This window comes from Watersipora subatra, chromosome 1 (genome assembly GCF_963576615.1).
Source record: "Watersipora subatra chromosome 1, tzWatSuba1.1, whole genome shotgun sequence".
NCBI classification, from domain to species: Eukaryota; Metazoa; Bryozoa; class Gymnolaemata; order Cheilostomatida; family Watersiporidae; genus Watersipora; species Watersipora subatra.
In genome coordinates, this window is record NC_088708.1 from 23,835,186 (window position 1) to 23,857,271 (window position 22,086).

Consider the following 22,086-nt stretch of genomic DNA (forward strand, 5'->3'; position numbering starts at 1 on the left):
ACGGCGGATGCAAGATACTTCTTTCCGTGTAGCTCTAAGGCTAACTTATTGAATAGCATATCTGTAAATGGGTGCCTATGGGATTTTCCTGTCTAAAAATCGCTTCAAATTTCATTCAGTCATTCAGACTTTTTTATTGGTAATATTTTTGTGTTTTTGATCGTAACTTTCTTTTTATGCAAGTTATTTAATAGTACGTAAGAAAAAAATACCATCTGTGTATTATCAAATAGTTGAATTCTGTACATTGATTCGAGGTTGCAAAATGAGATGTTTGTGCATGTAGCTGGATACGAAGAAAAGCAATACAGTGGGTCAGAGGAAGCTGAATCAGACAACATGGTGATAATGAATTTTTGGTGGGACAGAGCTTTTGTGAGTTTTTGGGACTCTTTAAAAACAAAAAGGAGGGCTAATATAGTATGCACATATAATATTTATATATATTTGAATGCTAACATCTGAATTTTAGTGTTTGTTTGTGAATATTATTTATTGAGGTTTTCATGAGAAAATAGTGTTCTGTTGACCTCATAGTTAAAAATTAAAGCTAATATAATGTGGTATAATATGATAATTGAGAATAAAATTGATAGTGGCTACTATAATATGATTTCTATAAGAGGATAATAAGGTCGTTGATTGAGCTGAGTAAATATATATATATATATATATATGCAAGCTGAATTGATTGAGTATTTAGATTCCGAGTTAGTAATTAGTATAGTCATTTTTTAAATTTTTTTAACGCGGGTGACACAATACTCTACTATTCTTATGTCAGCTATGGTTGTAAAGTGACAACCGATGGTTTTTAATAATTTTAATTCAATGTTGTTAGTATATCAGTGTTAGTAAATAAAATATAGAATGGTCAGTAGTCACAGTATGGCCAGTTAATCAATATCAAATGACAGCTCATTCACAGGATCTAATACCTCTTCTTTCATAATCTTGATAGCGTTATATTTAAAAGATTGTCTGCCATAGTTCTTATTAATAGATGGTGTTATTAATGAGCATTGTGATCTTAGGCTTATTTGGTGTCTCTCACTATCCTGTTGAACATATTCGTATAGAGCACTGGCCACTGTAGCTACCTCCACTTTGCCTATCAACTGCCTGTAAAAGAAAGAACGCCGACTGGCGAGAGTATGTAGGCCTAATAATCGACGACCATCAGTTACTGAGAAGGATTTAGGTGCTTTGCATATTATTCGCACCGCTTTATTTTGGCAAGCCTCAATTTGGTCTGAATGACATTTACCAAGAAACATAAACAAAGTCGCACAATATTCAAGACGACTTCGGACTATTGAAGTATATATTAATTTAGCATCTTCAACAGACAAAAGATGTCGAATCTTGTGAAGAGCATATAAACATTGTTTTGCCTTGGTCACTGTTAGTTTTACATGCGTATTGAAACCAAAATTTGCATCAATTGTGACCCCAAGTAATTTTATATTGTGTTCAATTGGGATTTCAGTGTTGCATAGCTTCAAAGTTCTATTATAATCAACTGCTCGATTTGAGAAAATAATAAATCGTGTTTTTTCAACACATAGAGATAACCCATTAGATAGGTACCAGTTTTGCATTCTATTAAATTGTTCTACTGATAGCATCTGAGAATCTATCTCAGTACTTGCTGAAGAAATAATTACTGTATCATCTGCATAGGAGTAAGCGTTTGGATTTTTATCTAACATGTCATTAACCATCATGTTAAAAAGTAAAGGCCCTAAAATAGATCCTTGAGGGACACCTTTACGAATAGCTAAAAATTCTGACAGAGTATTACCAATTTTCATTGCCTGGCCGCGGTTGGTCAAATAAGACTGAATTAATTTAGTAGCTGATGAACTAAATGAAAAGAAATAACTAAGTTTGTCAACTAGAAGGGAGTGGTCAACCGTGTCAAATGCTTTCTTTATGTCAAGAGACACCAAGGCTACATATTGTGAATCTTTTTTATCAAGGTGACAAGCAATAATGTCAAATATATAATGAAGCATTTGTGATGTTGAGGTCCACTTTCGAAAACCGAATTGTCTACTTGAAAGTTTTTGGTTTGTATCTAAAAATGATTTGATCTGTAAAAATATAATCTTTTCAACAATCTTAGACAAAATGGGAAGTGAAGATATGGGTCTGTAGTTATTACAGCTCAAAGGGTTTCCTTTTTTAAATAGAGGCGTGACAATAGCTTTTTTGTAAATGTTAGGACATTTATTGGTCTTAAAGCAATTGTTAATCAGAAGTGTTAAAGCTGGGATTAGGCTATGAGCTAGTTTTATGTATATTTCAGAAGGAATAAATAAGACTCCGCCTCGTTTTCCTGGTTTAAGGGTTCTGAAGGTAGATTGGACTTCTCTTTCAGTTACAGATTTGAATTTAAAATTATGCTCAGTTGTATGTAACGATGTTAGTGCAATATTAGGAGCTGGGCTATATATATTTGTAAAAAATTCGTTTAAACTCATAGCTACCTTTTTTGGGTCTTTTTCAGTAATTCCGTCATTGTCTAGGAAAATTTTGAAAGCACATTTTTTAGATTTTTCAAGTAGTGGGTTTATTTCACTGTAAAATGTCTTGGCATTAGTGCTCAAACGTTTGTTATAGTAATCACGTTTTGCTTGTTTGATGTTTTGTTGAACAAAATTTCGGAATTTTTTATATTGTGCCCATCCACTGTTTAGACACTGCATAGGTCTATCGGCGCACACCACTTTTTTGTAAAACCTGTTTTTCATAGCAACTAGTTTTTTTTAGATCAGAATTTAACCAAGGTGGAGAGTCTCCACGAACTCGTAACTGTTTAATTGGAGATAATTCAACTACAAGAGAATTAACCCACTCTTCAATTAACGTTGCTTGACTATCGACATCATTGGTCTGAGCTAATTCGTTTAAAAATGTATAGTCTTTTGTATTTGGTAGATGTTCAGCAAGTTTTTTAAAATTTCTACATTCAATTAGTTTTCGCGGAGACTTCTGTTTATGATTGTAGACAGATATTGATGTCGCATAGTGATCAAATAAATCTGTCACTAAAACTTTACTAGAGCAGAAATTTAGTGTTCTAGACATGAAACATAAGTCTAGTAAAGACTCTTTGCCAAGTACGGGTGACACATACGTACAGCCTTGAACTGTTTGAATTAAGTTTGAAAATGCTGCTATGTCAAAAAGTGTATCTTTAAAAACATTATCTGTATTCCAATTTATATTCATATCCCCAACAAGAATAATATTTGCTTGGTTAAGGATAGTGTTACTGAGTACATCAGACAATTCTGAGAGAAAGTGATCTTTGTTTATGTTTGGTGGAGCATAAATTGACCCTATAACGAAAGTGGATTTACTAGTGGAAACTTTAATCCAAACAGATTCACAGGTTGGCATTTGTTTTGATAGAGAACATAGCCTCTCAGATTGGTAATGTGATTTAATAAAAATAGCAGCGCCACCACCTGTCTTGTGTTTACGGTCTTCTCTGAAAATTGTGTAACCTGGAAATTTAATTACTTCATCTGGCACATCTGGTTTACACCAAGTTTTACTAAAACTGATTGTCATAAAAGTTAAGATTGGGTAGTGAAAGATAGTAATCAGTTTTTGGTTTCAATGATTGAGCATTGTGATGTAACACATTTAAACGATTAACAGGTGGAATAAAATCATCTAACAAGGGCATAAATTTACTCATGTAGTAACCTGGCATGTTCTCTAGTGTTTAGAGTTGATTCCTGATTGTTGTTAGCCATGGTTCTGTGTAGAGTTTGAAGCAGGTAGCTCATTTTCTGCAGTCTTTGGCTTTGCATCATACCATCGTCTTAAGGCAGCATTTGTTGGCCATTTTTCAGCATTGTTTTCATCTAGTAAAGTTTTAGAATTATTAAGCGTAGTAGTAATCATAAAACTGCTATAGCTTGGATAACGAGTCGTGACTTTTTCAACCTGAGTTTCTATATCGAAGGTTTCCTTTATGTGTTGTATGACATTACGTGGTTCAACATCTGGTGAAAGTCGTGTAAGAAAGACCTTTACAGAAAATTTTCTAGCAGGAGCAGACTTTAGATTCCACTTTCCCTCACCAGTGCCTTTTACTAGTCTATTGAATGGCCTTTTGTTAGTTTGAAGTGTAGATGCGTATGTAGGTTTACTTTGCTCAGATCTGTGCTCAGTGTTGTTTCCTTGCTCTTGTCTGGTAGCCGGCATATTATTTGCAGCAATAACAGGTGCAGTCATAGTGTGTTTGGCATTGGCATTGTTCAGCATGTTGATCTGAGTTGTTGCTACTCTGTGCTCAAGAACAGCTAATTTTGACTTTAGCTCGCTGTTTTCCGTTTGAAGGTCACGAATTTGATTGTCAAATTTGCTGGTGATGACCTCAATCAGCTGTTGTTGATCATACTTCATTTGATTGATGAGTCTCTCAAACATTTCTGTCATCAGTGCATAGGGATCATCAAACTTGACAACCCTATTGGATTTTAATACTCCACTTGTTTCTTCTTCAGAAATCTGACTGTCCAGTTCGTCCATCTGCCCTTCTTTATTAGTTTCAGAAGATGACTTTTTCCTCTTTTTTGACTTATTACCCATTGCTTTTCAGAATTATTTCAAATTTAAAAAAGCAACAGAGAGAGCACAAATTTTGCAGCCTGTCGTGACGTTGCGCCCAACGCAACTCCTCTTTAGTGAACGATGTTCACTAAATATATGTAGTACATAGATAATTGTACATATATATATACATGTAATATACATGTATATAAAAAACTCATTATTTGTAAGAAGTCTAAAAATTTTAGTAGGATTGCTAGAAGCGATACTAAAGTAGATTTGAGATTAAATTAGGGAAATGTTTATATATGTAGCCTATTTATTTACATATATATCATTGTATATATATGTAATACGTATAAAAAACTTATAGTTTGCAAGAAATCTAAACATTTTAGTAGGATTGCTAGAAGCGATACCAAGGTTGATTGGAAATTTAATTAGGGAAATATTTACCTATTGAGAACCAACTACTTTTACTGTTGACATGCTTGGCGCAATATATTACCATTGTTTGTTTAATATAAACACGCACCCACTAATGTATCCTAGTTTATTTAGTCTGTAAAAATATGCTGATAGCAATCCCCCATTTAGCAGACAATCAGTATGGCCCCTTGTTAAAATTTAAAGGTTGACTTGCAACAAAATTCACATTACTATGGAGCCTTACAGTGTCTCGCATTCCATGTTCTCCAACCGAGTTGTTGAACTTGGGTTGGGTAGCATAATCGTAGATCTGGTTATATTAACAATGGTACACCCACAGGCACCCGTTAGCTAATAGAAATTAAATTATTTATGTATGTACTGTAAAACTAGAATTTATGGCGAATTAGAGCATCCCGGGTTTGCAACCCGAGTTGATAAACCGACTTATACTTAAAAACTCGAGTTGGATCATTGCCAACTCGGAAACAGTAACTCGGGTTTTTCAACTTGCTTTCAAACAGATTTTCCCGGTTTGCAGAATCTGAGTTCTTTACAATTGGTTTAAAACTAGTGTGTTGTAAACTCGAGTTCCTGGTAAAAGCAATAAGTTTTAGTTTTACAGTACATACATAGTTTAATTTCTATTAGCTAACGGGTGCCTGTCGGTGTACCATTGTTGAAACCAGATCTACGGTTGTGCTTCCGTAATACCAGTATATTGCACCTTATTTTTACAAACTCGAATTTGTAAATATAACTCGGTTTATCAACTCGGGTTGCCAACTCGGGGCACTGTAAGTTGCCATACATTACAGTTATTTGGTATCAAAAGGTTCACCATGTCTTACTCTGCTGTGTTGTAGGTGCAAAATATGTGGAAATGTGATTCAAGCTCTTAAAAGCTAAAAAACGAACAGTTAATCGCAGCCATCATGAGAACATCGTAGGCTGGAATCTCTCCAAAACGGCTTCTGTTTACACTATCATGCAACCTCATTCGTCGAAACATTTTCACAAATATACTTCACACATGCAATAAAACCATGTCTATTGCCCTTACGCGTCTATTTCATCATCATCGTAATGCTGTCACTTCGAGCACTGATATATCGAAACCTAACCTAAAAATTTGTTTAATTTTTTAATCTTAGCTCGAAGGAATGCATATTATTCTCTAATAAACATGAGGAGCCTGTTGGTCACCTGTGATAGTCGAAAAATGCTGCAGAAATTATTTGCGAAGTATTGGGTCACATGATCAGATTACGACTAGACTATTAGATCAAGTCGAAACAAAACTAAAAGTAGCGAGCATCTATATTTGATACGGGGTTTTCGGTAAAACCTGGAGTGTTTGTCATAAACTAGTGCTACGAGATGTTTTATATTGAGCCTTTATTGGCCTTTCAATTCACGTGAGAACATCACGTGACAAAACAATAACCAAATGTAATGACAACGTCAGAGAAATAAACTGATTCCAATCTACGGCCGCTTTTCGTTTTTAAGTTTTCAAGTGCTTGTAATCACATTTCCACATATTTTGCACCTACAAAACAGCGAGTAAGACATGGTGAATCTTTTGATACCAAATAACTGTAATGTGAATTTGGTTGCAAGTCAACCTTTAAGTAAGTTTTTATTGAACTGGCTGCGGTAGTTTTGCTTTGTTATATAAATTAGTCCTGAATAATAAATTTAAAAAAAAGTCGTGAAATTATAGGTACCTAGTTATAAGCGTTTGGAATTACTGTTACAGGAAAACTTATTTAGCTGAGTGCATGCACAATTAAGATGTAGACATCACGAATTGCAAGGCTACGTTGGGTATAATGCCCAAAATTTGTGACTTCATGCAAATTACAACTTAAAATTTAGTGCCTTCTGACACTACTAAATACTACTGAATACTGCAGCTTAAAGGTTGACTTGCAACAAAATTTACATTACAGTTATTTGATACGAAAAGATTCACCATGTCTTACTCTGTTGTGTTGTAGGTGCAAAATATGTGGGAATGTGATTACAAGCTCTTAAAAGCTCAACAATGAACAGTTAATCGCAGCCACACGAGACTGCCGTAGTTTGGAATTCATTTCTAAAACGGCTCAAATGTGACGTAGCTGTGTTAGATGGTTTCTGTTTACACTTTCATGCAACCTTATTCGTCGAAATATTTTACAAATGTACTTCACGCATTCAATAAAACCATGTCTATTGTTCTTACGCGTCTATTTTATCGTCATTTCAATGCTGTCACTTTTAGCACTGACATCTTATAACTTACCATAAAAATTCGTTTAATTTTTTAGCCTTAGCTTGAAGGAGTACATATCATTGTCTGATAATCATGACGAGCCTGTTGGTCATTTGTGATAATCGAAAAGTGCTGCAGAAATTATTTGTGAAGTATTGGGTCACATGATCAGATTACGACTTGCCGATTAGACTAAGACAAAACTGTAAAGTAGCGAGCATCTATATTTGATACGGGGTCTTCAGTAAAACCCGAAGTGTTTGTCATAAACTAGTGCTACGATAAGTTTTATATTGAGCTTTTTATTGCCCTTTTAATTCACGGGAGAACATCACGTGACAAGACGATAACTAAATTTCATGGCTACGCCAGAGAAATAAAGAGATTCTAATCTACGGCGGCTTTTCATTTTTGAGCTTTTAAAAGCTTGTAATCACATTTCCACATATTTGGCACCTACAACACAACAGAGTAAGACATAGTGAATCTTTTGATACCAAATAACTGTAATGTGAATTTTGTTGCAAGTCAACCTTTACACAGCAGCCCTATCATTACATCAGACAAGCTTTTCTTAGGTCGATACATAGCTGTAGCCTATCACAAAAATTTTCGCAAATAGTTGTTTCGCTCAGTATGTGTTCAAATTCAAACAAAATGTCATAAGATCTTAGTTTCATCCAAGTTTCTCTTTTACAATCATTATTTTATATATCCTCTTAAACATCGCCAATTTTTAACCATTTTTAAAGAGCCTGTATAAACAATGATTTTATCATGAAAAGTGGTACATATAAATACATACATATGCTTGCATTACAACACGCTGTGTTACTGCAGCTATAAAATGATGATATTTGTACAACATTGAATACCACAGGTACGTTACATATTTTTAGTTAGACATTCACTCACTCAGTAGGGATGAGAGGTCTATGAAGCTCTAAAACATAGCATAGCTGACTAAAAGCATTCACATTCGCTTATGTATACCTACAGTCTTAGCCAAACTCTATGCCTGTTGGTTGATAGCAAAGATATGCATGTCAATGTGTATATTTTTGACAAATTCAAGCAGCCAACAAGTAAAGGACCAATTTTTAATGTAGGAAACCCAACATTTAGTTAATGCAAACATAGTATATATGGACTACGTGTGTATATACATAATAGTAAACAATAACATCAAGGTTTCCTAAAGGCTGGTTTACACTATATTGCGGCATGTTGGAGTTGTCCTTTCGGCGTTCATCATCGACTATGTGCACCGTAAACCGATAGCAACACGGATACACTGTCCTATTTCTATACTCAAAGTTTATTTTGAATACACTGCTTTGTGTCATATGATATGCTGTCTGTGTACACAGTGTTATGTGCATGATCATAGTAATTCACCTTTATATTTTTAGAGTATAATTACAAGCTGGTAGATCCTTAAAAGAATTGAGCATGGCGACATATACAGGTAAAAATTGTTTAGTATACATTGAATCTGTACGGTACCTCACATGCTTTGGTGCATTGTTTGTCATAGCAGACATGATATTCTACTCTCCATGACAAATTTATACAAGCCTGTCATTCCCACTGACTATTACTGAGAGCTGCTGTAGTCTAGAAGAGAGTATAGAGGAAGTGGAGCAGTGTATGTGTGCAGTGTACTCGGTTATGTTCCTTTCTGTATAGTTAACGTAAAGTGGAACAAGGAGAAATTTGAGGGGTTGGAGCTGGACACAAGCGAACCTACTGAAGTGTTCAAGGCTCAGCTGATGGCTCTTACTGGCGTCGAGCCTGACAGGCAGAAAGTTATTCTTAGAGGCTCTACACTAAAACACACCTGGGATGGCTTTAAAGGCCTCAAAAATGCAAGTTTATTTTTAGATATCCTAATTGTATGTCTTCTCTCCGCTATTATGTTGCACTTACAATGTGGGATCTTAGACCTCTATGGATGTACTGCAAGACTTACTTCATCTCAACATCTCGATAAGAATACTGAATTTACTATATATCAGAGTGCATTTGAAGACAATTTAGAGAAGATAGGTGATGTTTACAGCAGCTCATTGAAGGAAAGGTTTTTCGTAACTAGAATGTATGCTGGTGGACAGTTACTCTAAGTCAACACGAGTATTTACATGGTATTTACTAGTTTATTTATCTTAGCATCATTTGAAGGGCAGGTGTGTGTATCTTTGAATAAATGGCAAAGCGTATACTATTTTGATCTCCTTATATTAGCCTCTTTTCTATTGCTAGGGGGTCACTATTCAGATGATGGGTTCTGCCACTGCCCTTCCTCAAGCCCCTGCTGAAAAAACAGTTTTTGTCGAAGATATGACGGAGCAACAGCTAGCGACACATGTAGGTTGTACAAGCTCTCTAGAGGTTGATTGTAATATTGCTCATCTTTGCTCATCTCAACTCTTAAAGCCATATTTCATGCCCATAATCTTACATCTACAGTTGAAAGCACCAGCTGGTCTGACGAACTTGGGAAATACATGCTACATGAATGCCACGGTTCAATGCTTACGGTCGATACCAGAACTTTGCGAGACTCTCGCTACCCACTCAGCTGTTGGGGGTGCTGCTGCCATGGACACCTCCAGCAGTATCACTGATGGTTGGTCACTTGTCAAACTTGTCTCCTGTTTATCTACCACTAGCTGAAATTCATGTTCGTCTCAGCTGTCTTCTACTGGCTGAAATTCTTGTTTGAGTGAATTATTGCTTGTCTGGGCAAGTTTACTTCCAGCTGTAATTCTTGCTTATAAAAAAGAATAGCCTTGTGCAGGAATTACTAAAAACTACATGTAGATACATGTACACTTAATATTTAGGCTTTCAGATGCTGGTCAAAGACCTGCAAGACTCGTCGGACGCTATCACTCCACTAATATTCTTACAAAAGATTTTTGATGCTTTCCCAAGGTTTGCTGAGAGAGCGGAACAGGGAGGATTTATTCAGCAAGTAAGTCATTGGAAGAATTCAAGAATAATGTTTTACTTAGCCAACAGATAGTTAGTATTTTTTCATAGCATTAAAACCAGGTATTTTGATTGGCTTTTGTGATTGCTTGTGAGTATGGTTTCGCTTCTTGCTTTTTGCAGAAATGATTTTTTGTTTGCTTAATTTGTGAATGATTTCGTTGTTGCTTATACTCTGAGTGATTTTACTGTTTGTCCCATGAAATAGTTAGCAATTTAGATAGATGAGTTTTATTGCATAAGAATCTTTTGAGATGATTCTGTTTACGAGAATAAAGAATTATGATAACAGTTCTCTAAAGCATTAACTCAGCCAAATGAGACAGGACCTATATGTGATGGGCAGATATGCATACCGGCTGAATACCGTCCCTTGTTCTATCATGAATGAAAAATAAATTTACTATTGCTCATGCATTCATTTACATGAATAGCGCTTACATTGCTAGCCACTAAACTGGACAAAATATAAAGGTTGAAAACACGTGTTATCAGTTATATCACGAACCTGCAATGTAGTTTTATAGCCAGTTGAAACACGCATACATTAGAATGGGAAAGAGCAGACGATTCACGATTTAGCATACTTGCTGCTGTAGAATTTCTGTCTTAACATTCTTCTTCCAGCTTTTCTGTTCTTATTACAGGATGCTAATGAATTTTGGATAGAGCTGGTCAGGTGCCTGCAGTTGAGCCTTATCAGACCAGGCAAAAGTGTAAGTGATCTCTGTATTGCCCTATAGGTGATGAATTTTTTTGCTGCTTGTGCATCAGCCATATTGTGTTAGGATTTTCTACATAACATCTTTGATGAGTGCATATTTTGAAGCAAAGGTAACCTTCAGCGAATAAAATAGCAGTGCGAAAATAAAGTAATAGTTACAGTCGCTCATAATAAATTGTCCAATCAAATTCAAGTTGTGGTTGTGAAAATCAAGCATGAATGATGCGATTTTATTTCAAGTTCCCATGTTATAGTGGATCATCTCTATATCATGTTATAGTGGATCATCTCTATATCATGTTATAGTGGATCATCTCTATATCATGTCACAGTGGATCATCTCTATAGCATGTTATAGTGGATCATCTCTATAGCATGTTATAGTGGATAATCTCTATAGCATGTTATAGTGGATAATCTCTATATCATGTTATAGTTGATCATCTCAATATCATGTTATAGTGGATCATCTCTATATCATATTATAGCGAATTATCTCTGCTCCTTCAGTCACGCGACTACCTTTTCGAATCATTTGCTTGTTCCCAAGCACATGTTCACAAGCACATGTTCATAAGCACGTGTTCATAAGCACGTGTTCATAAGCACGTGTTCACAAGCACGTGTTCACAAGCACATGTTGATAAGCACATGTTCACAAGCACATGTTCATAAGCAGGTGTTCACAAGCAGGTCTTCACAAGCACATGTTCATAAGTACATATTCATAAGCATGTGTTCACAAGCACGTGTTCACAAGCACATGTTCATAAGCACGTGTTCACAAGCGCATGTTCGATATGTTAAATCAACTTTGCTGACAGTTTTTCGCATATTTTTATGTTAGCATGACTAGTAGACATTTAGAAGCGAGCATTTAGAATCCTTGTCCAAATCATAACAATATTGTCTTAACATTACACTGCTGAGACATTGGCACAACTTGTACCAGCATAGTTACAATCCTTTTTCTAGGGTGTTTTTAATGCATGAAAGTTGGCTTAAAGTCTATTTATGAGAAACATGAACTTTATTTTAAATTTGATTCTTAAAGAATTAGAAATGAATGGATAGTAAAGAAAGTAAATGTTCATCTGTCAGCTAAACATATGAGAGAACTCTGGTGGTGCAATTTGTTTCATACTTGAGAATTGTTGCATAATCAACGGGAGATGGACTGGTGTAGCTGTCCTCCGGAGATAAAAAAATCTAAACAGTAAAACTGGATTTATAAATGTCATTTTCAGTTCCTATGAAAAGGTCTTTTTCAGAGCGTTCTATTGCAGAAATCATTTATAGACGAATTTATGAGAATAGACTATGAGAAGAAACTCAAGTGTATCGAGTCCGATGATGAGCCTGTCAGCAGCTCTGTGGAGGAGCGCTATCAGCTTAGTTGTTTCATCGACAGCAATGTAAAACACATGATGACAGGCCTGAAGAGTGTAAGTTAGGCGATGCTTGTCGTTTACTTAATGACCCCGCTACTGTTTACCTTAGCTATAGTTGTCAATCGCTTCAGCATTCTGTCTTGTCATTAAAACAGGTAGATAATATGCTTACAATGCTATTAATGTGCTGAAATACTAATGTAAGTACATGTACTAAATCCGTGGGCATGTTCTATCACATTGAAAACTTTTGGTTGTACCAAAATAATTTGTTATTCATACAACCTTTGCAACAGTTCTTATGCAGGAGTCTTCTTGCAGGAGTTTTTATCATAGACTTCATTGAAGCATTCTGTATGTACGGTTCTGCTGCGTATATAAAGATTTGTGTCTGATTTTTAGGGTTTAAAGGAGCATATTACTAAGAAGTCCATGATTCTCGACAGAGACGCACAGTTTGAGGCATCTGTAAGTCGGTCACTAAATTGTCTCTTGTTAATCTTCTACGATGAAAACTGGTAGATTTGTTCTATTGCGAAAAACTGTCATTTGCTGAAATACTGCATGAACAGACCCACTTGTCTTGTGCTCTCTACAACAGTAAGCTGATTTTAAACCAAATGTTGGTTTACATACACCAGGTTCTGGTGCAGCTAAGTATGATATTTTCTATGGTGTCATACAATTAAACTCATTGGAAAGCTTCCTTGTTTGTATTTATATATTATATAAGCTAGTTCAATGGTCATTTGTAAGATTTGACCAGTTGGTAATTACTCACAAATATCTACTCACAAATAGGAAAGCATAAACAACATAGTCACGTGTATCGTAGCTGCTATCCGTTAACTCAGCGATATGTATGTGTGCCTAGTTTGATAGTTCATTTTGGTTGGTTTTTGCAGAGTCTGATATCAAGGCTGCCAGCCTACCTGCCCATACAGTTCATTAGATTCCAGTATAAGTCTAAAGAAGGAGTGAATGCAAAGATTCTCAAGGTCAGTTACTCCAATTATCTGTGTCAGTTCTCAAGATTTGATTTTGGGATGAGGTTAAAACTATTGTATTGACCTAATATATTGACCTTTCTTTGACATCATAGTTTGTTTGGCTGAAGCAGTGCTGAGATGAATTCTTTGTTTACAACTATAACTACTCGCATTTATCTATATCAAAGAAGAACTTACGTTTCCATTTTGACACACAAACTTACTATTATTTGCAATTAAAAGATTTCTTCTGATAGCGTACACAAATGTGTATATTAGTGTACTGCACGTGAATGGTACAATGGAGTTGCCTTCTCTCCCAATGCATTCTCATAACTATGAATGAAACTTTATGGTATGCTCTCTTGTAGATTTTCTTACAACTTCTGTATGAAAATAAAATTCTGCGTTTTGCAAGTAATAGTAGTTTCTTTGGAGCGCGTTGTACATGACATTCTCTGTCTGATAGTGAAAAGTGACTGGTTAGGTTTGAACTCTAACAAGGGCACACAATTCTAATCATTCCTTCCATAGTATGCAACATTCTATAATACTCAGTGTGCAAATATTTCAAATTCTCTTAAAGTAATGCTTATAGTGTTTGTTTATTGTTGTTTGCTATAATATGTTAAGTCTGGCTAACTAAATTACCGGCATCAGTCAGCATAAACACAGAATAGTTTGGTAAATGCACCATTTCTACATTTGCTGAGCGTTCACGGCCATTCAATTTGGAAGACCTTGTTTGAATTTCAGCGATGTGTCATTAGGTTTTGTTACATATAAGAAATATCGTAAAGCCGTGGACTACTCATAGTTATATTATATATTCAACCATCACTCGACATTGAAGTGTTATTTCAACATACCTGCTCATCTGCGTCTTACAATAACGGGCAGTGCATCCTTTCTTAATCACAAAAATGATAACAGGAGGGTGTCGGGAAATTCTATGCAGAGCCAACTGACTACATTGTAAGCACTAAGTCAATCTATAAACAAATTGATAGTATTCTAAACAGTCATTCTAATAATGCTCTGTTTTAGAAATACTGAAAATACTCAAACCTTGCATTCAGCTGGTGTGTTTGGTTTTGTCATGCAATTCAGCCACAGCCACTCGTTAGAGCCAAATGGTTGAACGATCAATTTATGAAATTTTGCAACGTGTAGAAGTTTTTGCCTTTCTGTGTCACAAGTTATGAAAACTTGGATGTGCTCTAGTAAAGTAGCATAATTTACTTGGCAGCATAATAGGCAAGATCTGCTATAAGGTTGTAAGTGTTGGGCAGGGGCGGCTTGTTAAGATTTGGATATAGTTATGAGATATAGCTGTGAGATATAGTTATGAGATATAGCTGTGAGATATAGCTATGAGATATAGCTGTGAGATATAGCTATGCTAAACCGTTCTCAGTTTTTTAACCTCTACTTGCCTTTCTTTGTCTACAGGATGTAAAATTCACTTTTACGCTGGATTTGTTTGAGATGTGCACACCGGAGCTGCAGCAGAGGCTCGTGCCGATGAGAGAAGCGATGAAAGTTGAGGATGACAAGCGAGAGAACGAAGTTAAACAGGTAAAATGGAGTTGTATTCTCTTCTTATGTTTGGCAGTTTTTTTTACTTGAGTAGACTAAGGGCACGTTCGGATTCTATTCGCGTACCTCAGGTCTTCTCGTTGATGGAAATGCATAGACTCCTATTCAATGTATGATGTTTGCATAGTGTAGGTGCGGGTGCTGTTTGAACACTCGTCGTGTAGTAATTACTTTGGAGCTAGTAGATTTTTCAAGCGTTGTCATGATTCCGATATTAGCAGCTCAATATGGAAGTATTCAACACTTAGAATTGGTGGTGGTTATTCAAGCCTTTATTGCACTTCTATGGTAGTTGCTGTTTAAGTTTATATCGCAAAAATCTAGTAATAACACTAATAAAATATGTGGCAGAGTTTATGAACGTTGGAACTACATACGATACATACGATGGAATTGACAATATAAACACGTACCTGATGCAAGAAGGGAAAAATTTGTTGACATATGTGTTTTTTGCGGTGTGGGTGAAAATAGAATGCTAGTAGCCACAGAAGTAATAATAAATTTACGCCGCTCCTGGGATTCCCATTAGCTGACATTATTTAAGCGACAACTAGCCTTTCTCGAGACTAGTAAATAAAATATTCGCGATTAAATATATTATTTTCTGTATTTATTCATTTCTGTCAATGAAGCAGTATCCGGTGTCGTCGAACTTTTTATTATTATTTCGAGTATGCGTATGGAATCAGAAAGCGCTTTTAGCATGCATTACACTTCATGGTTTAATGGCAGTAGCAGGACACAAACAGTAACACATAAATATCTTACACTATCAACCCTTTGACTATCGCATTATTCGTTGGGCCAAGTGCTACGGAGTCGCATTGTTTTCACCCAAAAACACGGCATTTTGTTTTGGCTCATACTTTGTTATTACTTGGTCTTTCTATCTTAAATGAACAATTTATCATTAGATCTCTCTACATAACAGAATATGACCAATAGTACCTGTCGTGGGTGACCTTATAGCAAACCAGATGATGCCGAATACAAAATATCTAGTTTTTCGAAATAAAAATACAACTTTTTGGGCTCTGGTTCATATTTCATCAATGCTCGCCATTTTATTTTACTGCTAAAAGTGTTAAGATAACGTGAAACCAGTTTGGACAAGCTCGAATTAACTAATACAGAGTTATATAACGTAATATGAATATAATATAAACGAGAAATGCACCTCTTTAAAAGGGTTGTTGGTAAACTTCTCAATTTTGAGATTACTGTTGAGAAATAATTGAAAAATGGCCAACTATCTTTATAAGATTTAAACAAGTAGGAATGAGACAGACACGAGACAGTTGCTGTAAACTATCGTGTACTGCTCTTCGCTTCTCATAGGCGTCATCATTGTCAATGTAGTGATAAGGATGTGATATCAGTTAATGCTGATGATTGAAACAGTTCATTGAATTTGACACGTTGATGTTTGAATTGAGACAATTTTAAACTCTATCTTATGATGAACTCTTTTATAAAGGAGATAATTATTGTATAATGAAATGCATATGGATAGAACAGATTTCCCTCAGTGCTCGATATCAATTTACCTATTAAATTGTGGAAGTTGTCTCCTCTGTAGTAACCACTTTTCATATGACATAATTACTAAAGAGCGTGTTGCTTTATTAGACAGATTAAAGAAGGTGTGCAACAACAAACTAGGCAAAAAAGAATGATTTTGCACTGTCCTTGTTTGATATAGTTTAAGTGCATCTATTGCATTTTTTTTGTATAAGCATCTTCGATGCCAAAGTATACACGAGTAAGACAACACGCTCATCCAGGATAGCCAACATCGCTTATTCAGTGAGAATTGCTCGCTGCGTGTGAATATGAAATATTTATATAGAGTTACTCAGTGAAAGTGCAACGGCAACTACGTAAAAGGCAAATAGGCTAACAAGTATCTAATGGCAAAATTTTATTTACAATCGAGCACAGGGTGATAAACTTGATACAACGACAATGAACGAGGAGGTGAGGCACATTGCGGTAATGTGATGGGTGGCTGACCTGGTGTTAGACGGCTAGTTGATTAATCGGTTGATTCAATAGAAGAAATTTGTGAACAGTCCTTATCTTATCTGGCAGCATGAGATGAATTGGCTAATACCATCTTAAGCCTTGTCTCATCTGGAAGCGCATGGTGCCTCATACCTACTTAGCTTATGGTCGTATGGTGCCTCATACCTGTTTAGCTTATGGCCTTGACAGTAACCATGATGTTGAGCTTTTCCTTCTTTGTACAGGCTCAGTTAAAAGGAGAGCCCCTTAAGAAAAGTAGAAAGTGTGTGAAGCTGCCATACTCATTTTCAGGTGGTAAGTACCATGCCTCATTTCGGCCATTCCTCACATTCTGTGGCGTAATCCTGTAGTTTCCCTGGTGCCTTGCCCGGTCGACACAAAAGATGTCAAAGTTTTGATAGTTGATGAATTGGTTGGTTTATTGAAAGGAGCGAATGATTGATGTTTGGGTTTAGTATGTTGACAAGTCTACAAGCGAGTCCATTGACTGTCAGGCATTTAAATTTATTCTCACTTTCACTCAATAACCATTAGACTGCGAATGTCAATGCATAAATTATACATCTCTATCCGCTGATATGCCTCTTCGTTTTTACCTCTGATAAGTGCAAAATTTGGCAGAGGAAATTGTGCTAATTGCCTTCTACTTGAGACGTGAATAAATTGACACCTGTGTTGGGTTGTACAGGATGGTTTGGGTTGACCAGTTACTATTGATATTAGATTTAGCTTCCTTTTGCATTTATGTCTATATGAGTTAAATATATCTGGTGCTCTAACTCTGTGAGGAGGTGGGGGGCTTGGTGACTGCTGGTAGTCGTTTAGAGGACTAGTCCTTAAAAATAAAATTTAAGGTTGGACGGATGGTTTGTGTAGTCAGGCATATGTAGTGGGACGGATGGTATGTGTAGTCAGGTATATGTAGTGGGACGGATGGTTTGTGTAGTCAGGCATATGTAGTGGGACGGATGGTTTGTGTAGTCAGGTATATGTAGTGGGATGGATGGTTTGTGTAGTCAGGCCTATGTAGTGGGACGGATGGTTTGCGTAGTCAGGTATATGTAGTGGGACGGATGGTTTGTGTAGTCAGGCATATGTAGTGGGACGGATGGTTTGCGTAGTCAGGTATATGTAGTGGGACGGATGGTATGTGTAGTCAGGTATATGTAGTGGGACGGATGGTTTGCGTAGTCAGGTATATGTAGTGGGACGGATGGTATGTGTAGTCAGGTATATGTAGTGGGACGGATGGTATGTGTAGTCAGGCATATGTAGTGGGACGGATGGTATGTGTAGTCAGGCATATGTAGTGGGACGGATGGTATGTGTAGTCAGGTATATGTAGTGGGACGGATGGTATGTGTAGTCAGGTATATGTAGTGGGACGGATGGTATGTGTAGTCAGGTATATGTAGTGGGACGGATGGTTTGTGTAGTCAGGTATATGTAGTGGGACGGATGGTATGTGTAGTCAGGTATATGTAGTGGGACGGATGGTATGTGTAGTCAGGTATATGTAGTGGGACGGATGGTATGTGTAGTCAGGTATATGTAGTGGGACGGATGGTTTGTGTAGTCAGGTATATGTAGTGGGACGGATGGTATGTGTAGTCAGGTATGCACGTTAATATGATTATCCTACTCAACTACAGCTTATATAGCTATAGCTTATATTTTTCACTTTATACCGTTTCCTGTCACTTGGTTTGTGTCTGTTTCTCCTCCACTTCTCCTTTTAAGCCGACTTATTTGTCATTTGCTTGAGGCAGCTGCAGGTGTTGTGCTAGGGATCATATGATTATCTTATGGCCTTCAGCTGATGTTTTACACGTTTATTATTCTCGTTTTCTCAAGCTAATTTGCAACATGGAACTAGCCTATGTCTAGTTGTGAAAAGCTTGCATTTCATGTGTTGCTCAGTTACAGATGATGGAGTGATTTATTTTTTATTGGGAAATCTTCATTTTGCTCTAGTATTCGGAGTGTTGCCAATACTGCTCTCGAACAATGTGTGGCAATTAGTCTTGCCATCGACTTGTAAAACCAACTTTCACAGATTGATTGGTACTAATTAAAATAAGATAACGCCCGAGTGAATGGATTAGTAGATGGAGGATTAGCTGATGGTTTTGTTTAGATGATGGCTCCAACAACAGCGGATTTTATGAACTGCAAGCCGTTCTCACCCATAAGGGCAGAGCTAGCTCTTCCGGACACTACGTTGCATGGGTCAAGCGGAGTGAGATGGAGTGGATTAAGTTTGATGATGACAATGTTACTGGCATTACCATTGATAACATAAAAGAACTGTCTGGTGGAGGTGAGTGTTGCTTGTTTTATGCCTCCTACGTCTTTCCCCATTTTATAGTTTCTTCTTCAACTTTGATTTATAAACATCAAAGAGCTTGATGGAGCGCACCGCCTAGGACTCTCAAAGATCTTACGTTTTTCAAACGTCGCAGTTGCATCTTGACTATAGACCCCAACTGCAAGACCTCGTGTCATCAATCATGTTTTTCAGCGGATGCGTTGAGTTGTGATGGGCTCTCACATAGGCAGTTTGTAGAGAATTACACTCAGTATAATGAGAAGACAATTTATTTTAATTTTTGAAATTGTATGTTTAGGTGATTGGCACACGGCATATATTCTCCTATATGGACCAAAGATACTCCAGCGTGAAGAGACCCCTGCCGAGCCCTCGTCGGCCACACAAGAACCAATGGCAACTGAATAGGGCAGAACATCAGCACTGCAATTGAATCATTGTAGAATAACATAGTTTTGTATCCTTCCATCACTATTGTTTAATAATGCAAGTCATCTTCCACCTCCCTGACCTAACCCCAAGGTTTATAAATGTATTCTTCTTTGGCACAAAAGGGTCTGTTATGTAACCTGTGATTCCAAAGCTGTTGGCTAGGAAATATAGTAATATCATGGCAACAGACTGGATCTTAGACTTGGCTGTGTCGGTCGTGTATGTCATTGCATTAGTTTCAACTTTGTCACACCAAGTCTATCAACGTAGAGTCTTTTTGCTGATTGTAAACAAGGGCTATTTCTCTATATTGTATGTACAAATATGTAGGCAGACTTTCCCCGCAGGCGGCGATTCGTTCATGAATTCCATTTAATTATATTTTTTCTCATGACTTTAGGACTATAAACTAAGAGGCTTGGACTTGAGAAGGTCAGCATTCATTAGATACAGTGAATGACTAATGCTTGTGATAACATAAAGGAGTGTGGCGCAACTCACATATGATGATACCTTTCGCTGAGCGCTTTATCAACCTTGCTGATAGACAAAAATTTCAGTCATGGCTGGCCATTGTCTTCAATGATATCAGCCATTGTTGGCTACTTAAATTTCTTATACCATTCAGATGTTTATGTTGACAGTAGCTACAGTATTTAAGGAATGTAATACTCGCTCAATAATATTTCATCATGTGACTAGCATCTATAATATTGATTGATGTTGGTAAATATATCTGTTTGGTGAATAACTATTTATCAAAGGAAATATTTACTCATAAGTTCTGGAATCAAAAGTGGTACTATTTAGTTACCATTTTCAACAAAGTTTGAGAATAACAACAGGCAGTTTATCATCGGTAAGAAACCTTTGCTAGGTTAACTCATAAATAACTCGTGTGTTGACGTATCAAGATTCGAGTCTTTCATGTTTCAAGATAAGATGAAATATACCCAGTCTTGACACAATTCGCAAAGACCTCAAAGTATTTCCTCGAGTGAAACCAACATTATCATAATAAACAAACTGTCTTGCGTTTTATTGTAGGAGCTAATAATAATAAAATAAAGTAATATCATATTTATTAATGGATAATCACAATCCTAAATCGAGTTAGATTTAATCTTCATCATCGTGTTAGTAATAAGCAGTTCACATAAAATTGTGTCATGTTACCCGCACTATCTACAACAGTAAAGCTGTCAGCTGATCCAAATCTGCTGCAACATTTTGCAATTATTCTGCTGAAATTGTTCCTTCACCTACACCAATTCAAAAGTCAAAAAGTTTGCTGGTAAGATGAAGTTTCTGTTACTAATCACAAAATTCTTACCCGCTTCATGAAGTTGATAAACGGTTTTAGGTTGATTAATAACTAAAATCTCAATGGTGGCAATACAACTGTAAAAATAGAAAGGGAAGTGAACAAGCTCAAGTAAATGCAATACAGTATAGAATATGTGTACTCCCATTGCAATGTCATGTCTCCAAACCATTTTGGTCATTTGCTCCTTGCAAATCCGTTTATTTTATCGATAGTGCTGTTTGATAAGATAATATAACAGGAAATTTCATCATGTAAGTAGGACTTTTTGAAAATTTACTTTGTTTACAACATTTTTTGTTTGTTTTATTTTTTTGGCGAAACTACTTGTTGTGAAATTTGTCTTGTCTATTCATTAAGACAGTTGTAAGAAAATACGTAAAAATTATACCCAATATTTCTATGCTATACCTGCTACCTGTAATACGTTTGTTGCTAGCTCTAGTGTTTTGCTATCAAAACAACCCTTCATGGATTTGGAAAAAGAATGCTGGGGTAGTTGGAGTACTAATGGATATAAATAGTTTGTAATAATGGACAGGTTTCATTCTAAGACAGTTAAACAGATGAAATTGTTAGTCTTGTGATGGATGGCTTTGTCTACCCTGCCCTCTGGTTAATAACCTTTCCCTACAGCCCGTTATTACGTAGAATAACTGCCGCTATGTAATTGATATCTTCTGGTAGCATTCAGAAGAAGGCAATGGTCATTCTTCTCAAAGCTTTTCAAAATCTGTTGATAAAAGGTGCTCTTTTATGAGTGGAAAAGTTGCGAGGATGTTCACTTTTCTCAAAGAACTTTATACAATAGCAACAGTCGGCTCCCAAGGTATGCCAAGAGGATATCTTGGGAATAGAAGACTCACTTATGTTAGTTACAATGAGATAAAGCAGTGGAGGTTTGGTTAATAACTGATGCTAGTATTCGGTTAAGATGCTGTAAATAATTCAACCTAAACTTAGGCGTTAAACAAGCAAGATGTAACTGGTTAGTGGTAGAAAGAAACAAATGAAT

The 22,086-nt window shown here is 36.3% G+C and overlaps 1 protein-coding gene across 2 annotated transcripts; it reads left to right on the forward strand.

Annotated features, from left to right (window-relative positions):
• Nucleotides 1-96: 96 nt before the first annotated feature.
• On the forward strand, nucleotides 97-20,501 carry LOC137387765 (ubiquitin carboxyl-terminal hydrolase 14-like). 2 transcript variants are annotated; one of them, XM_068074287.1, is made up of 14 exons: nucleotides 97-139; nucleotides 8,674-8,729; nucleotides 8,951-9,129; nucleotides 9,524-9,628; nucleotides 9,731-9,890; nucleotides 10,108-10,238; nucleotides 10,903-10,971; nucleotides 12,266-12,424; nucleotides 12,773-12,838; nucleotides 13,276-13,368; nucleotides 14,812-14,937; nucleotides 17,211-17,280; nucleotides 19,124-19,306; nucleotides 19,614-20,501. In XM_068074287.1, the coding sequence occupies exons 2-14, from the start codon at nucleotides 8,714-8,716 to the stop codon at nucleotides 19,721-19,723; spliced, it is 1,467 nt and encodes a 488-aa protein (XP_067930388.1). In that variant the 5' UTR covers nucleotides 97-139; nucleotides 8,674-8,713; the 3' UTR covers nucleotides 19,724-20,501. The 2 variants fall into 2 exon arrangements, with proteins under 2 accessions (XP_067930388.1, XP_067930379.1); XM_068074278.1 differs by having other exon boundaries at nucleotides 107-193.
• Nucleotides 20,502-22,086: the final 1,585 nt, after the last annotated feature.

Bases quoted from the DNA above. Each gene is read 5' to 3' on its own strand.
- LOC137387765 (XM_068074287.1), top strand. The intron at 10,972-12,265 runs GTAAGTGATCTC...GTTCTATTGCAG, and splicing joins TTATCAGACCAGGCAAAAGT to AAATCATTTATAGACGAATT. The intron at 12,425-12,772 runs GTAAGTTAGGCG...TCTGATTTTTAG, and splicing joins TGATGACAGGCCTGAAGAGT to GGTTTAAAGGAGCATATTAC.